Below are 14,339 nucleotides of genomic sequence, written 5' to 3' on the forward strand. Positions count from 1 at the left end.
GCTTTCCGAGGAGTCGTTAGTTTTGTTGACCAGCTTTATCATCCCCCACAAAAAGCACTCCGGTTTGCATATGTCTGTAGTGTATGCGTACTGGTGGACGGTCCCCTGTATTTAAGGAAGTATAAGTTGTACTGCAACAGGTGCAGACAAAGGTGAGCAGGAAATGATTGTAATGTTGTATCATGCTGTTGCCTATGAGCAGATTGTACCAATGATGCAGTAAGACCCCTCCTCTCACATTTCCCATTGCCCTAAAATGAACAGTAATGCCCTAGTCCTCTGTATTCCTTTTTCTTACTGAGCTATGCAACATCCTGCTGATAGCACGGCTTTGCTCAGCCTCCAGCAGTATTCTGATCAGTATGGACAAAAGGGGTGGGAAAACAAAGAGCTTTTCTTCAGGTAGTCTTGTAACCTGATCTGTAAGGTGACTCAGCCTCTTCTAACAACAGCTGTTTCAGGGACGTGCAGTGGTTAGCGTGCAGTATCTGAAGTCTGCGCTGCCACTTCCTGATTTCTGCCTTGCGAGTGATCGAAGCTGGGACATGATCAGAGCATTTCCATGGCCTTCTCAAATTCCTCCAGAAAAGAGAGGCCAGGGACAGCAGGCTGACGTCAGGAGGCAGCGCAGAGGAACGGAGGCATCGGGAAAGAGCCTACAAACCACTTGTGCAGAGCTGCTGTTATCCAACTGATGAAGACAGAATCTCTTGAAAGAAAAGTACGTGGAAAGCCCTGTTAGGGAAAGAAGTGAGGTTTTGTTTGCATGTCATGGCTCACTTCTCCTGCAAGCCCTGAAAGTGCTGTACAAGGTGAAACAGATCCTCAAGTGTACCAATGGAAGAGGCAGGTAGGTTTCTTTGTTTAAAATAATCCTGTTCTACAGCATGAAGACCAGCCAAGGTAACCAGCACTGCTTTACAGCTCAGTAAATGTGCATGTACATCTATGTGCATCGTTTTGTATAATTTTTTTTTTACTTTATTTATAAGAAATACAGCTGTGACAGGCTATTAAAAGCAAGACTTTAAACAATGCATCAGCTTTTTGTAAGAGCTCTGCCCTTGAACACTTGTATCGTGGCGGTTAACTTCCAACCAAACAAGAAAATTCATATATATATGGAGACATCAGTATATATACCTATATTTTATATATATATACACATACACGCGTACAAAGTATGTGTATGTAAACTACATTTGCTTTATTTTGACATTTTCCCTCTGACCCAACCCTTGCTATAACAACATGAAAACTATCTGTGAAAGTCGTAAGGTTTGTGATACTTGTCACATGTTTCTCTTTTTTTTGGAAAGCTGATGCCAGTGACATTATATGAACCAGATTGTTATTAAAATCGAGTTGACGTGCTCTATGGATGATGGAGAACTGTGGAATAAGTGCTGTGTGCAGGTCTGTACTAGGGAACGGGGAATCTGTGTGAGTACAGGAATCCATTCATGAGCTCTGTTGTATTACAGGATTGAGATCTGAGCGCGGGTCATTCCCCCTGCAGTTGACGGCACACAGTAGGACTCTACATCTCTTTTCCACGTAGTACTCACAAAGCAAAAGTCAATGAATGTCTGCTTAGTTTTTGTGACTGACTGCACACTGCAGAGCGTGTGTGTGCAGGTGAATGCTAGAATTAAAGCTAAAGAAAGAGCATTAAATTAATGTTTAGAGAAAAACCAAGCAGCTTCAGAGTCACCGAATGATGCTATAGCTTGTTTAATGTGAACAGAAATAAGGAAAGAATGTGTATAAATTATTATTAAGTCAAACTTTAATTTACCTGTGAGGTAAATTTACAGAACTGAGGTCACTATAGTGCTGAACTGTTTCAAACAAGTTGTCTGGGGGGCTTGTTTTATTTGAGCAGTAGCGTACTCCTGGTGTTCACAGCTACAACATCTGGTTGTTTTCTGCACTTCAGCTTTGCTCTACGGTTGAACGGGGTTTCATTTGCGTGTTCCACTCTGAGCTTGGGAGTGTGTGACGTTGCTCAGGCAAGGATGTCCTTCTACTCCCTGTTACACACCTCCTCCTCTCGCCTTCCTGACTGCCAGGCTGGCCTTTGGCGTGAAGGACCACTTCGGTGCCAAACAGACATCTCAGCCTTGCTTCTTTAATGTGCTCACAAGCCTGTGAACTGGACCTGTGGCTTAAATGGTAGGGGAAGCAGCAGCTTAGCCCTTCAGCGCTTGGTGGCCAGGTGGAGTGGCCTTAGGGGCAGTCTGCGTTAGCAAGGCAGCAGAGAGTGATGCTTGTACCATTGAGATCTGGGACCACCGAGTCTACTGTGCAAATACTGAGCATTGCCAGTTCCTTTTGAAGGAGGAGAAATTAGTTCAGTCCGGTCTACTAAACAGTGCTTTTCTGATAAGAAGCATGGAGGGAACGGTAAGGAATTCTCAGTGCATTTGCCATTGTGAAGGAGGGAAAGCAAGAGTAAGCATTACTAAAACTAATTCCTTCTATGTCTACAGATCCCCTGAAAGATGACATTCAGAGCTGCCAAGATAAGCGTGAAGAAGACATCCCAAAGAGTTCCCCGTTTGACTTTGTTATACAACAGTTCCAAGGGAAGAGGTCCTCTCCTGGAAAAAGAAAGAAGGAGCCTTCAGCCATCAAAAAATTCTTCAAGGGCTTTGACTTTGGGAAATCTGAAGGCAAGGACAGAAGGGAAATTGAAGAAACAGAAATAAACAACTCTGGAGTTGATGATCAGTGTGAGAAGCAAGATCTCTCTGTAGAAGGTAATGCTGGTACAATAATGAAATGCGTGTACATGTGTATATATTTTAACTTCATAGAAAATCAGTTGTTTTTCTTGCTAGCCAAAATGTAGGGGTTTGCTGCCTGTACTTTATCCTTTAGCCGGGATTTGCTTCTGATTGGAACATTATCAAGGATGTGCCCTCTAATTTGATAGGTGCCAAGCAAAGAGTGGGATCCATGTTGCTGAGGAGAGATAAAGCTTTTGGGTGACCTCTCTCTTGATCTCCAATGTGAGAGGTCAGTGCTGGAGTCAGCTCATTAGTTGCAGAGCTTATTTGGTTTCAAAGCCAAGCTTTGAGCAGTAGCTTGGCTTGTTGTATTTAAGATCAGTCTCTGCCCACCCTGCTGCTAAAGCAATCTGAAGACAAGAAGAGCAGATGTTTGCTACCACTTGACACTGGTGAGGGGGAGGGGAAGGGAATGGAAATTCACTATGTATGTTATTTTGCGCACACAAGAATACTCTTTACATCCACACCAGAGAAAATGAGACTATTTTTAAAAAGGAGCTGGAAGATGAAGCTTAGAACCCCATCCTTTGTCCTAAGAGTTTTGGGTACCTCTGGGAAACAATGAGGGGACAGGTACTGAGAGGGGGATTGCTATTTTCTGTAACTTCTGGCTGCTTTTTTTTTCCCAGCTATAGGCATTGGGTGAAACTACTGATCTGTTAAAGGGTTTAGCAATGAACGTACATGCAATTCCCCTTGCTGTACAGACTGCATGGAAGAAGTGGTGGAGGTTGCTTTGCAAAGCCAAGAAAAACAGGAACGGCCTTACACAGACAATGTAGGAAAACGAACACAGGCTGTCACAAAGGAAGCAGCAGGTTCACTACCCAGTTGCAGGGCCGCTCGGTGCTAACTGATGAAGTACAGACTGCATTGCAGCAGTGTGGCTACAGTGCAGGCACACAGAGGTGGTTATGTGACTTGTTGCATCCAAAATAGCTGCAGTTCAGAGTTTTGCATGGATTTCATGTTTCTGAACTGGTGGTGCAAACATCCGAAGTCACTGGCATAAAGTAACATGGAGAAGTGCAACAGGAGATTCTTTTCTCACTCTGCATCAGGAGCTTTGTAGAGGTCTGATCTATAGTGATCTTATCACTCGGGTTATTGGTCCATGTGGATCAAAAATAGAGCCCGGTTTAGTGACAGATTAAATTAATTTCCTGAAGTCTTCACCCAACAGCCACGGACAGGTTTTACACACTGTGTTAGCAGCAGAGGTAACCAGGGCCCTATTTCTTTGTTACTCAGATGGACTTTCACATCTCATTTCTGAGGCGGAGTCACCATCTGGTGAGCAGAGATTTAACCAGTTCATGCAGAAACTGGGAAAGAAGCCCAACAGCAAGAATCTGGATCTAAATAATTGTGCGTTAAGTGCAGCAGATGTAACAGAGCTGGGTAATACACATTTTATTCAACTAGTCACTTCATAAATTTCTTTAATTCTTACTTGCCTATTCAGATGTTCACTCTCCTCTTTTCCCTTCCCTGTCTTTTATACAGGCCTGGCTTTATTTAAGGTTTCATTTCAGGTCCCTGAGAAATGTTAATTAATAAATTATATAAATTATGTCATATATATAAAAATATAAAAATAATACAGGTCTGTGAAGCAGATGAATGTCCTTACACTCAGACTACAGATAAGAAAACTGAGTTACAAATTGTCATGGCTTTATAATGCTATATTAGTTGCAGAAAGCATCTCTGTATTAAGATGTATTGACATCCAGGGTGTGCAAATAACATGCAAACAGAATATGCTTTTTCTTTTCTTTTTTTTTTTTTTTACAGCTTCTTTACTGCCACTTCTCCCAGAGCTGGAAGAGATCAGCCTGTCCTGGAATGGTTCTGTTGGTGGGACTTTGAAAGCTCTCACTGTTCATTTTCGGCATGTGAACTTGTTAAAAGTCCTTCGACTTAACAACTGCAGGCTGACAGCTGAGGATGTCACCTCCTTAGGTACAGGATTTCACTTACATTTACTTCCAGACAGCTTGAGTCCAATGTAATCCATCTCATCTCTTCCTACATCCTACTCCTGCTGCTTCCACACTGGACAGTCTAAACTCCCGCTGTGAAACAGTAGAAAGAACTTGGGCTTATGAGTGACCTTATACATTGGAGTAGCTCTGCCGAGTTCATTCCTCAGGGCATCAGGGTTTCACATTCAGAAGGAAACTGAACTCAGTCCTATTTGCAGGAAGACATGTTTTCAATTTAGATTAGTATTTTTTTTTGCTAGCTTTCATATCTAATGGTAGACAGAAGAACTGAAACAAACTGAGTCAGTCATAATAGGGTCAGCTTAGGTCTTCATGCTGCAGGACAGATGCAGTGCTCATCACAAAATAAATTGATGATTTGGAGGAAGCTTAAAAGCAGAAATGCTGCCTTAGAGCTTTATAACTTGTTTTTGCAAGTCTGGGAGAAGGTTATTCCTTCTGTGTGCTTCTTTGCTTGGAGTGCCTGCAACCAGGCTTTCTGCAAAGCATGAGATTTAAAGGTTTTAAAGGTGGTGTAACACACTCAGGTTCTGCCAGAGACACGTACCTCTGGGCCTGGAGTTTACTCTGGGGTAGGTCTGTGATACGTATCTAAAAGAAGGACAAACTCAATCAACTAAGAATTCTAAAAACCTACTGCTTATTCTGCAAGTTCTAAAAACTGGCCTGAATTATAAAGCTGGGGTCTATGTCATTCATATCCAGGCTTTTTCCAGGACAGGTTCAGCAATTAAATTACATATATGGTGGTAGCTCAAAAGTGGGTCCTGCTATCTGTTCAGGAGGAAAAATACATCTCTACAAAAGCTGGTGAAAATAATTTGTCTGTTTCTGTTGAGGGTAAAATCTGTGTTGTATATTCTATCAGATTTTTTCAAATGTATTTCATTCTTTTTCAAACCCTTTTCTCATTTTGTTTTTTCCTCTTGAGTTTTATTGGTTATATTTCCAATTGATTTATTCTCCCAGGTTCTTCTGTGCTGTTTCCTTCCACCTTCTGGCTTGGCCTCTGCTGAGACAGACACAAAATGCATTTCCTGTCAAAATGTGATACCTATGACATGTGGAATAGCAACAGTCAGTTTGCATTGATTTTTGCCTGTGATTTTGAAAATAGCATGTGTATTTAGACCAATACTGCCTGCTTGACTTGGTCCACATCTGTCTGTGGAAATGTTGCCACTTGTGGCCGCAGTGCATTCTGCTTAGAAATCAGTGTCTCAAATATAACCATAATATCAACCTCTCCTGTGTGATTGCTCAGAGCTGTGACTGTGATGGGTGGTAGGAAACCATTCTTGGAAATATAGTCCTTTATTTATCTTCTGGGTGGAAAATGTGTCTGGAGTGCTAGTCCCCATGTCAAACAGAAACAGGCTATGCTGCAGAGGCAAAACCACTTCTCCACTGTAGAGCATTGCTCAGTATTTGAGACTTAAGACAATAATTTAAAATAAATGCAAAAATAAAAATTAAGACGTCCTTTTCTCTCAAACCTGGATATTCACTCACAACAACAGAAATAATTATTTTTCTATTATAAATCTTTTATGAAGACTTAACTATGAAAACACACAGACTTGAAAGGATTTTATTATTAAAATACGATTCTCCATTATGAGGTTGATGACAAGACTTTAGGTGAAAAATTAGTGTATGACACTTTGAAATTGCATTTGCATATGGTCTGATTAATTGATCATCTTTGGGAAGGAGTTTATGCAAATATGCCTCCACCTCTCTCCTCTATAAAGGAAGCTGGGAAGCTGGATTTTGCAGTGGGATGTTAGTATTATGAAGAAGCATTACACAGTTCACATTGGCAGGTGTGTCAAGCCTGGAAAAGGCTAATTTTTCTGAATGTAGTCAAAGTCAGTGCTCTCTGCCTTGAAATCCTGGGAAAGTTAGTTTGGGTCAAAGCAATGCTCATCTCAATTCCTTTATGAAGTGAGTCAGAAACTCCTGTCAGAAACAAAACTTCTAAGTTTCAGAAATAGCTGTGAGAAGACTTATTTCATCCCCTCTGGTGACTTATGGGCATGGTACAGAGGATGTTGGAAGTTTGTCAGATAAAATAGAGCAGAACTATATAGAACAGTAAATTCAGACTTGTCAGTTGTATTGATTTCCCTGTAGATTAGACTTTCTGGGTCCTGGCACAGGTCTACAATGATGGCCAGTTTGATGAGGATTTGGGAACCTGAATGAATTTCATGTCTGTCTGTACTGTGACAACGACTTGTGATCTGTATTGATCCTTAGACAAGGTGAGAATTTATACAACGTTACTGCAATTCATGACATACAGCAGTTTTCCTGGCAAGTTATTAAAAATATAATAGTTTGAGAATTAATTGGCTAACCTTCCTCTTTAATATATTCCAAACCTGTATTTTTGTCTTGCACTGAAATTGATACCTGGAATGAATCATCTTAGACTTCTGTTACAGGAGAGGCATTTGAAATTGTTCCTCAACTTGAAGAACTGGATTTATCATGGAACGGTAACATAGGTGGAAGACTATCACTCCTGACAAAAAAACTCCGGAAAGGATGCAAGTTAAAACTCCTGAAAATTACAGACTGTAATCTGACAGCAAAGGACGGCGAATCCCTTGGTATGTGTATCCATCTAGCTAGACTGAGCCTGGCTTCACCAAAATGTAACTTGTTTGACTTAGATTAAGGCTGTATTTGGCTCAATATTAGCAGAAAGTTAATTTATGTCAGGCTCTGTGTTATAACAGTATTTACCACACAGTATTGGGATTTAAAGCACTTTCTTCCAAAGAATAAAGTTGTTCTCTCTCATCATGTGAGGTAGGGCTGAGAAGAATAGCTAGACCTAAACCACAGTCTGGCTGCCTCAGTGGTCCAGGATTGCTGGATCCTTTGAGGCTCTGAGGAAGTCATGTGCCAGAATTTTCAAAACTGCTTGCTTAAAATTAAGCAGCTAGATATGTAGTTAGCCATGGGATGGGAACAAAGGCCTGAGGGATGGGCATTTAGGCTGAGCTGGCAACCACTGAGCGCCCCTCCCCTCTTTCCTCTCACCATAGCTTAATCCTGTGCAGTCTTTTGATCTGATTCTGTGTTTTGAAAGATATTTTTCTCCCGAAAGAGAAGACCCTGTGCTCTCATCGCCACTGCAGGAGATGGCCCATATGCAACATACAGTCCTATATCTTTTAATTAGAAAATTTTCTTCCTCCTTGTATTCCTGCTTTTTATTCCCCTGTATTTTCTTACTGTCCTTGTATTTTTTCACCTTTATTTTCATACAGATTTTTCACTGTTTTTCTTAATTCCTATACAATCTTTGTTTTGCTGTATTTTTTAGGTAGAACAGGAACTTAATAAGTCTAAACCACGCATATAGGCAACCAGCCTACCTCTTCCTGTTTGTCATGGTGCTATATTTTTCTAGGGTTCATATATTCCAGACAATTACCAATTCTGATTGTATTTTGTTTTTTTTTTTCCCAGCTGAAATTCTAAATGTGATCCCCAACCTCGAAGTACTAGATCTCTCTATCAACAAACACATTGGCTGCAGCATGAAGGTTATTGCTCAGGATCTGAAAAATGTGCCAGGCTTGAAAGAGTTAAACCTGCACATGTGTGGATTAAAGCAAGACAGCCTCCAGGGCTTAGGTTAGGCTTTATGTTCAGAAAGACTTTCATTATGAATAAGTTGTACATCTGAAAACCATTTAAGAAAGGCAATGAGGTGGGATTTTGCTGATGGCTTGGCGACATTAATGGGCAATCGTTATTTGCTGTTTGAGGATTGATAAAAGACTACAGGGACTTCCAGCCGGAGTAGCATTTATCTTCCCTGAGCTCGAGCATGTGGAAGTCAGTGGGGAGAGTCACCCTCCACGCCATTTATCTGAGACACATCTTAGGATAGATTAATGGCTCTCTGGACACGCTTCCTCTCTCCCCAGACAGAACGTAGACAAGGGCACAGACAGGCTAGCTAACTTTTAACAAGCTAATCCTGCTCTGAGGGGAATCCAAATTCACTATTATCACTTAGTGTCCAGTGAAGCCACATGAAATGGGCTTCTTATCTATGTCTCTCCCTAGCAGAGGTCTTACCCGTAAGACAAAACAACTGGCACTAATTAGCACATGCAGTAGTAATTTCAGCAAAAAGCTGAGGATTGAATGGATCGGGGGGGATGAGCTGGCCTCACCTTCACCTGCTCTTTCAGAGAAGAATGGAGTTGCATGGATGGGAAGCTTTGTGGTATTACTGTATGTCTGCTGTGATTATACGCTGAAGCTTAGTCTAAGAGCTTTGTCTGCAATACCTTGTCCAAAGTTAAAGTAAATAAATGCTGAAGCTGTGACCTGTGCTATTGTAGCAGTCGGTGACCAGCATGCTCCCTTTTCCATTTCAGACACTGCTTTACAGCACCTTGCAGAGCTAAGAAAATTAGACATATCATGTAACAAAGAGATTGGTGGTGGCTTTAAAGACTCAACAGCTCATTTGGCCAGCTTGAAAAATCTCGAAGTCCTTGATCTCCACCAGTGCTGTGTAACAGAAGAGGACATGACCGTTTTGTGTAAGGACATGTTGAGGAAATCCATTAAGAATGTAGGTTTTGACTTCTGAAAATATCTCAAAGGCGTAAGAGATTCTGCTTGACCTAGTCTGGCAGATCTCAGTACATTTTCCTTAGGCAGTTCCGGAAGTGCAGCATGGAGGATAGCTTTCTTGATCAAGATGGAATGGTTTTTTTCTGTATCAAAAGAAATTTCATGGTGTCTGATCCTATGTGGAACTAAGAACCTGAATCCACCATGATTCAGACCCATGATGGGAATGTAGGAACTGCCACCAAGCACTGGTTTTTTTGACAATCAGCAATTTTGGAAATATCCAGGGGCAGTTTCCCTGCTGGTATACATGGGCGTGGTTCCAAGATGCGTATGTGCATTTACGTGTAACTGCCTAAAACTCCCTTGGTGAACTTTAAGTCGAGAATGGTGTTAGGAGATCTTGCACTGCTGCTGTTCTCTGTTTTATGGGAAAGCTGAAGACTGCAGTCTCCAAGTTGAATTGATCCAAGTCATTAATACTGTTAGGAAGAAAAAGACATTTACTGTTCAGTCAGTGAGACAGCTTATTTTTCTGAATGCATTAACATAACTTTTTAATATTGGTTTTTACTCTTCAGAACAACAAAACCAAAAAATCCTATATTGGCCACATCTTATTATTTTCCATGATAAAGAAGATAATTTGAAAAGCTGCTGCTGAAGCATTGAGAAATATTAACTACTAGTAACAGGAAGCGTGATTTATTTTTAATTTCTTGAAAAATAGAGAATAATCCCATACATATAAAGGAGCTTCAATTAGCAGTGAAGATATTTGGAAATAACCCCCATCTCATTTAATGTTAAGTTCCCTACTTCACCTAGAAAATTTAAACAGGAAGCTGTGTTCTGACAACCCTCCGCACAGTGTGTAATACCTAACTTCTTCAACATTCCTACTGAATATGGCAAGACTATTTATGGACTTAAACATTACTCACCATAACTTTGAGTGCTGAAACTTGGCCTTGACTTTTGGATTGATTTATAAAGAAAAAAAATTATGTCAGGCAAATATACAGCTACATATTTGTTCTGGATTGGTGACTGTCTAATAAATATTTCATGTTTTCGTAGCCCAGGTGATACCTTTACTCTCCAGTCTTCAAGAGCTGAATTTATCCTCGAATAAAAATGTAGGAGTCTCATCTGATCCTCTTCTGGGCCGGCTCAGGTTTTTACCGAAGCTGAAATCCGTGGCCATCAGCAACTGTGGGTTAGGCAAAGAGTCGTTTTCATCACTAGGTAGGAACGTTTTTCAAAGTGTGTCTATTCTCTGTGTATCCTTGTGGGACAAAGCACTTCATTCTCCTTTGTCTGAACTCCAGAGATCATGGTTACATTGTTATACCACAGGTCCTGAGTGAAAAAGCCTGTGATGAAACCAGTGCTTCATGGGACCTGGTTGCAAGGGAAGGGCATTGTGTGTCTTTCGCCGTTATTCCTGACTGGATGCAGTCCTTTTAGTCCTTTGTCTGATAAAGAGCTTTCAAATACTCCCAAATTTTGGAATAGAACACAAAACGCTATTTCATATTATGCTGTAATTATGATTTGGTAGTAACACTGCATTTGCAGTTTAGTGGGGTAGAGTTTTCACTGAAGGTTTTTCAAATCACTGCAGGTGAAATTTTCAGTAGAAACTTTCTGGGATGGAGTTAAGCATGGGGCAATGAAGGAACTGAGGCAATGGCTGCACTAGTGGAAAAGATATTGCACAACCATGAAGAAAAGTCCAGTCCACCACAGGATATGTAAATTCAGCCTCTTCTGCCTACTTATTGCAAATCTCAGTGGATTAGAGGCTACACTGTCCCTTTGACAGGTGTTCCATATGGCACATGAAATCTGGGTACCGAGGGATCTGTTAGTGACTGTGTGTTGTGCACTTATAATATATTTTGTACTGTTTACTAGTGACATAGAAACCTGTAGGAAAACCTGGCTGCCTTCAGCAGAAGCAGTAGCAAGATAAACTGCTCTGAGGTGCCTGCAGGAGGAGTGCTGCGTTTATGTCATTACAATTACATAAGAGTGACATCATGGAAATCGGTGTTGTTAAAAGATAGAGAGCATTTCACCTTGCATGGTGAGTTCACAGCAAAAAAAAAAAAATTGTTATCTTTAAATGGATATAAAATTGTTTAAAATAAAGCTGTTTTATTAAATTGACTTCACTAGGACAAGGTCAGGCTATTAACGTAAACAGAAGGACAAGAAACCTCTTCACAGAGTCCTTAAAAATTCTGTAGGCAGGACCTTTTTCACTTCTTTAAAGAGTGCAGGAGATATTTTTTGGTCTGACTTTTATTAGGATAAAATAAGTCATTCTAAGCACAAGTAGGCAGCCTGTTAGGAGCCTCTTTACAGGTGAATTGCCGGTGAGGTGTCTCTTGAGGCCATGTTGTTTTCTCTTAGTAAGCAGAAGTTGCTGGTCTTAATCTTTTCAGCTGAGGCTGCCCTTCACCTTCCTGAACTGGAGATATTAGACCTTTCTTGGAATAAGTGCGTTGGTGGGAACCTAAAGCTGCTTTTGGGAGCGCTAAAGCTTGCAACGGAGATTCAAGTGTTAAGACTGAGCAGCTGTAACTTGGTGGCTGAAGATTTGGCACTTCTAAGTACGTATAACATGGTATTTCCTAGCAGTCAAGGAGCCAGGGCATTTAGATCACAATTCAGAAGGGACTTGTTCTGTGGGCCAAATACATCAAATAAAAAGATGGAAAATACAGCAGCATTTTTCCCAGAAAGAGTTTTCATTTTGCTGAAGAATGTGTGTCCTGTACATGCATCGTGCAAAAGCTGAAAAGGAGAAAAATGCAAAGAATCTTTTAGCAGTTTTATTTATTCATACAAAAAGGCAGTACTTGAAAATGTAGGGTTTGCATCTGGTTTTTTGTATCAGTTATTTAAAGCTGTCTCTGAGGAGTTTTATTTTGCTTGGTTGCTGTTTTGGGGTTAAGTGATTTATGGGAAATGTACATGCTGACAGGCAGTAATACAGGCACTACCAGCTCTCAGCCCATTAGGTGTGTTTCTGGAGTAAAACTATTATGGGAGAATTAAAACAGAAATACTTTAGCCCACCTCTTAGCAGCTGCTGAGAAATATTGGAAAATGGGAACCCAATGAAGGAATAAATTATAGGATCCTTTTAAAATCCTGTTTATTTTATAATCATCCTTGTGATTCTGTGGGCCTGACTCATGGGTTTTGAGCATCTGAGATGGGCAGTAGCTGTGTGACAGCTATTAAGACCCTGTAATGTGAAGGCTGGTGAGATGAAGCCTGAGTATTTTTGACTTTACAACCATCACCCTTGATGAGTGTCTCCTTTGCCAATCATATATTAAGGATTCCAGTTCCCTTTAGGGTGTATTAGGCCCATTACCCTCCCACAGTGAGAGGTGGCTGTTATAATCATGCAACCTCATCTAGTTTTGCTTTCCTCTTTCAAAATCTCCCTGAAAAGACTGTCTGCCTATTTTAATTGGCACTTGATATAACCTCCTTCCAACCAACTCAAAGGTTTTCAGGTTGCCATACAATTTTAACCTGATACTTCTGTTCCTTTTCAGTTGCCTGTGTTTTAAATGTTGTACACTCCTTCAGCTGTGATAAAATTATCTTTCTGAGATCAACAGCAAGAGATTTTATGTTACTGAGGAGTTGAATCTTTGCTGTTTGACTGCTGAAAGGCCTTAAATAATATGGTATTAGTTAAAAAGCTTTTAGAGCAATTGCCAAGATGTATTAGTTATGTTTGTGTCTGTCATTTCTTGCAGCATTGCTGTCGCAGGATGGCCATCTAGCCAGGTTACAGAAGCTGGATTTGAGTTACAATGACAGCATCTCTGATGAAGGATGGATCGTTTTCTGTCAAGGCTTAGCAGTATTCAAAGAACTCTCAGAGCTGGATGTCAGTCTTCGCCCATCATCCTGCCGTGACTGTGGGACGTGGTTCAGTGAGCTGTTAGCAGCCCTGACGAAGCTGCCTGCCTTGGCAGAGCTGGGGATGCAAAGATGGGTCCTTTCAGAATCCCAGCAGAAACAACTGGAAAGCTTTAATCAAGACAACAAAAGAAACATCCGTTTTGACTGTTGATGGAGCTTGAAGGTTTCTGGAAGGCCTTTCGCAAGCAGCAGATGAACCAAGTATTTTATGTCTCTGACTTAGAAGACTGATCAGTTTTTAGTAGTCTTGTCTCATGAGAGCTCTTGAAATAGTCCTACAGTTATATATATTTAACCTTCTGCGTGCATTCTTTCAGATTCTCTGGGCCATGCTTGTTAATCTTCGTGTTGTGAATACAGCAATGACTACTGTCAAAAGAGCAGTGATGATTTCAGGTGGACACAGTGCAGGTTTGCCGGTGGAGGGAAGTGTCTGGGTTGTGTGCTGATGCAGATGGGTGGGCAGTGCAAAGATGGCTTTGTGTATATATGGAAAACGCCTCTAGTGTGAAAATACTTGAAACCTCTATGTTTTAAATTTTTAGTTTCTTCTCCCCAAAATGCATTTGTGAATGCATTAAATCTACATAACTATAAGATTTGGAAAGCATCCCAGCAGCTCAGGATGATGTATTAGTCCAGTAAGGAGAATACAAAAGGAGCTGTTCTGCCTCTGCTCTGGCCCTCACAGTGTAGATGAGTCCTGTGTACAGAATAAACGTAAAATCAAGGTAAGAAACAGTTGACTGGAGTCTTTGCAGGTCTCAGGGGCAAGGGAAATGACATGGTAGGTTAAATCAGAGATTTCGGATCCATAAGCATTCTGGATAAGGCTGTGCAAAGATATCAGGATATTTCAGAGATGCTCCTTCTCAGCCTTACCCAGCCTGCGCTTTCTGTACAGACTCTTTTGTGATGTGCAGCACAAAACCAAACTTCCAGATCTAAGAGTCTGATCTAGAGCATG

General features: G+C 40.9%; 1 protein-coding gene across 1 annotated transcript; it reads left to right on the plus strand.

Moving 5' to 3' along the window:
• Positions 1-716: 716 nt before the first annotated feature.
• LRRC31 (leucine rich repeat containing 31) lies at positions 717-13,523 on the plus strand. Its single transcript, XM_086754935.1, has 10 exons — positions 717-850; positions 2,493-2,762; positions 4,047-4,196; positions 4,593-4,760; positions 7,255-7,422; positions 8,291-8,458; positions 9,214-9,381; positions 10,496-10,663; positions 11,869-12,036; positions 13,204-13,523. The coding sequence occupies exons 1-10, from the start codon at positions 838-840 to the stop codon at positions 13,521-13,523; spliced, it is 1,761 nt and encodes a 586-aa protein (XP_086611061.1). The 5' UTR covers positions 717-837.
• The last annotated feature ends 816 nt before the right edge of the window (positions 13,524-14,339 follow it).

The sequence above is a fragment of the Chlamydotis macqueenii genome, chromosome 9 (genome assembly GCF_036417535.1).
Source record: "Chlamydotis macqueenii isolate bChlMac1 chromosome 9, bChlMac1.mat, whole genome shotgun sequence".
NCBI classification, from domain to species: Eukaryota; Metazoa; Chordata; class Aves; order Otidiformes; family Otididae; genus Chlamydotis; species Chlamydotis macqueenii.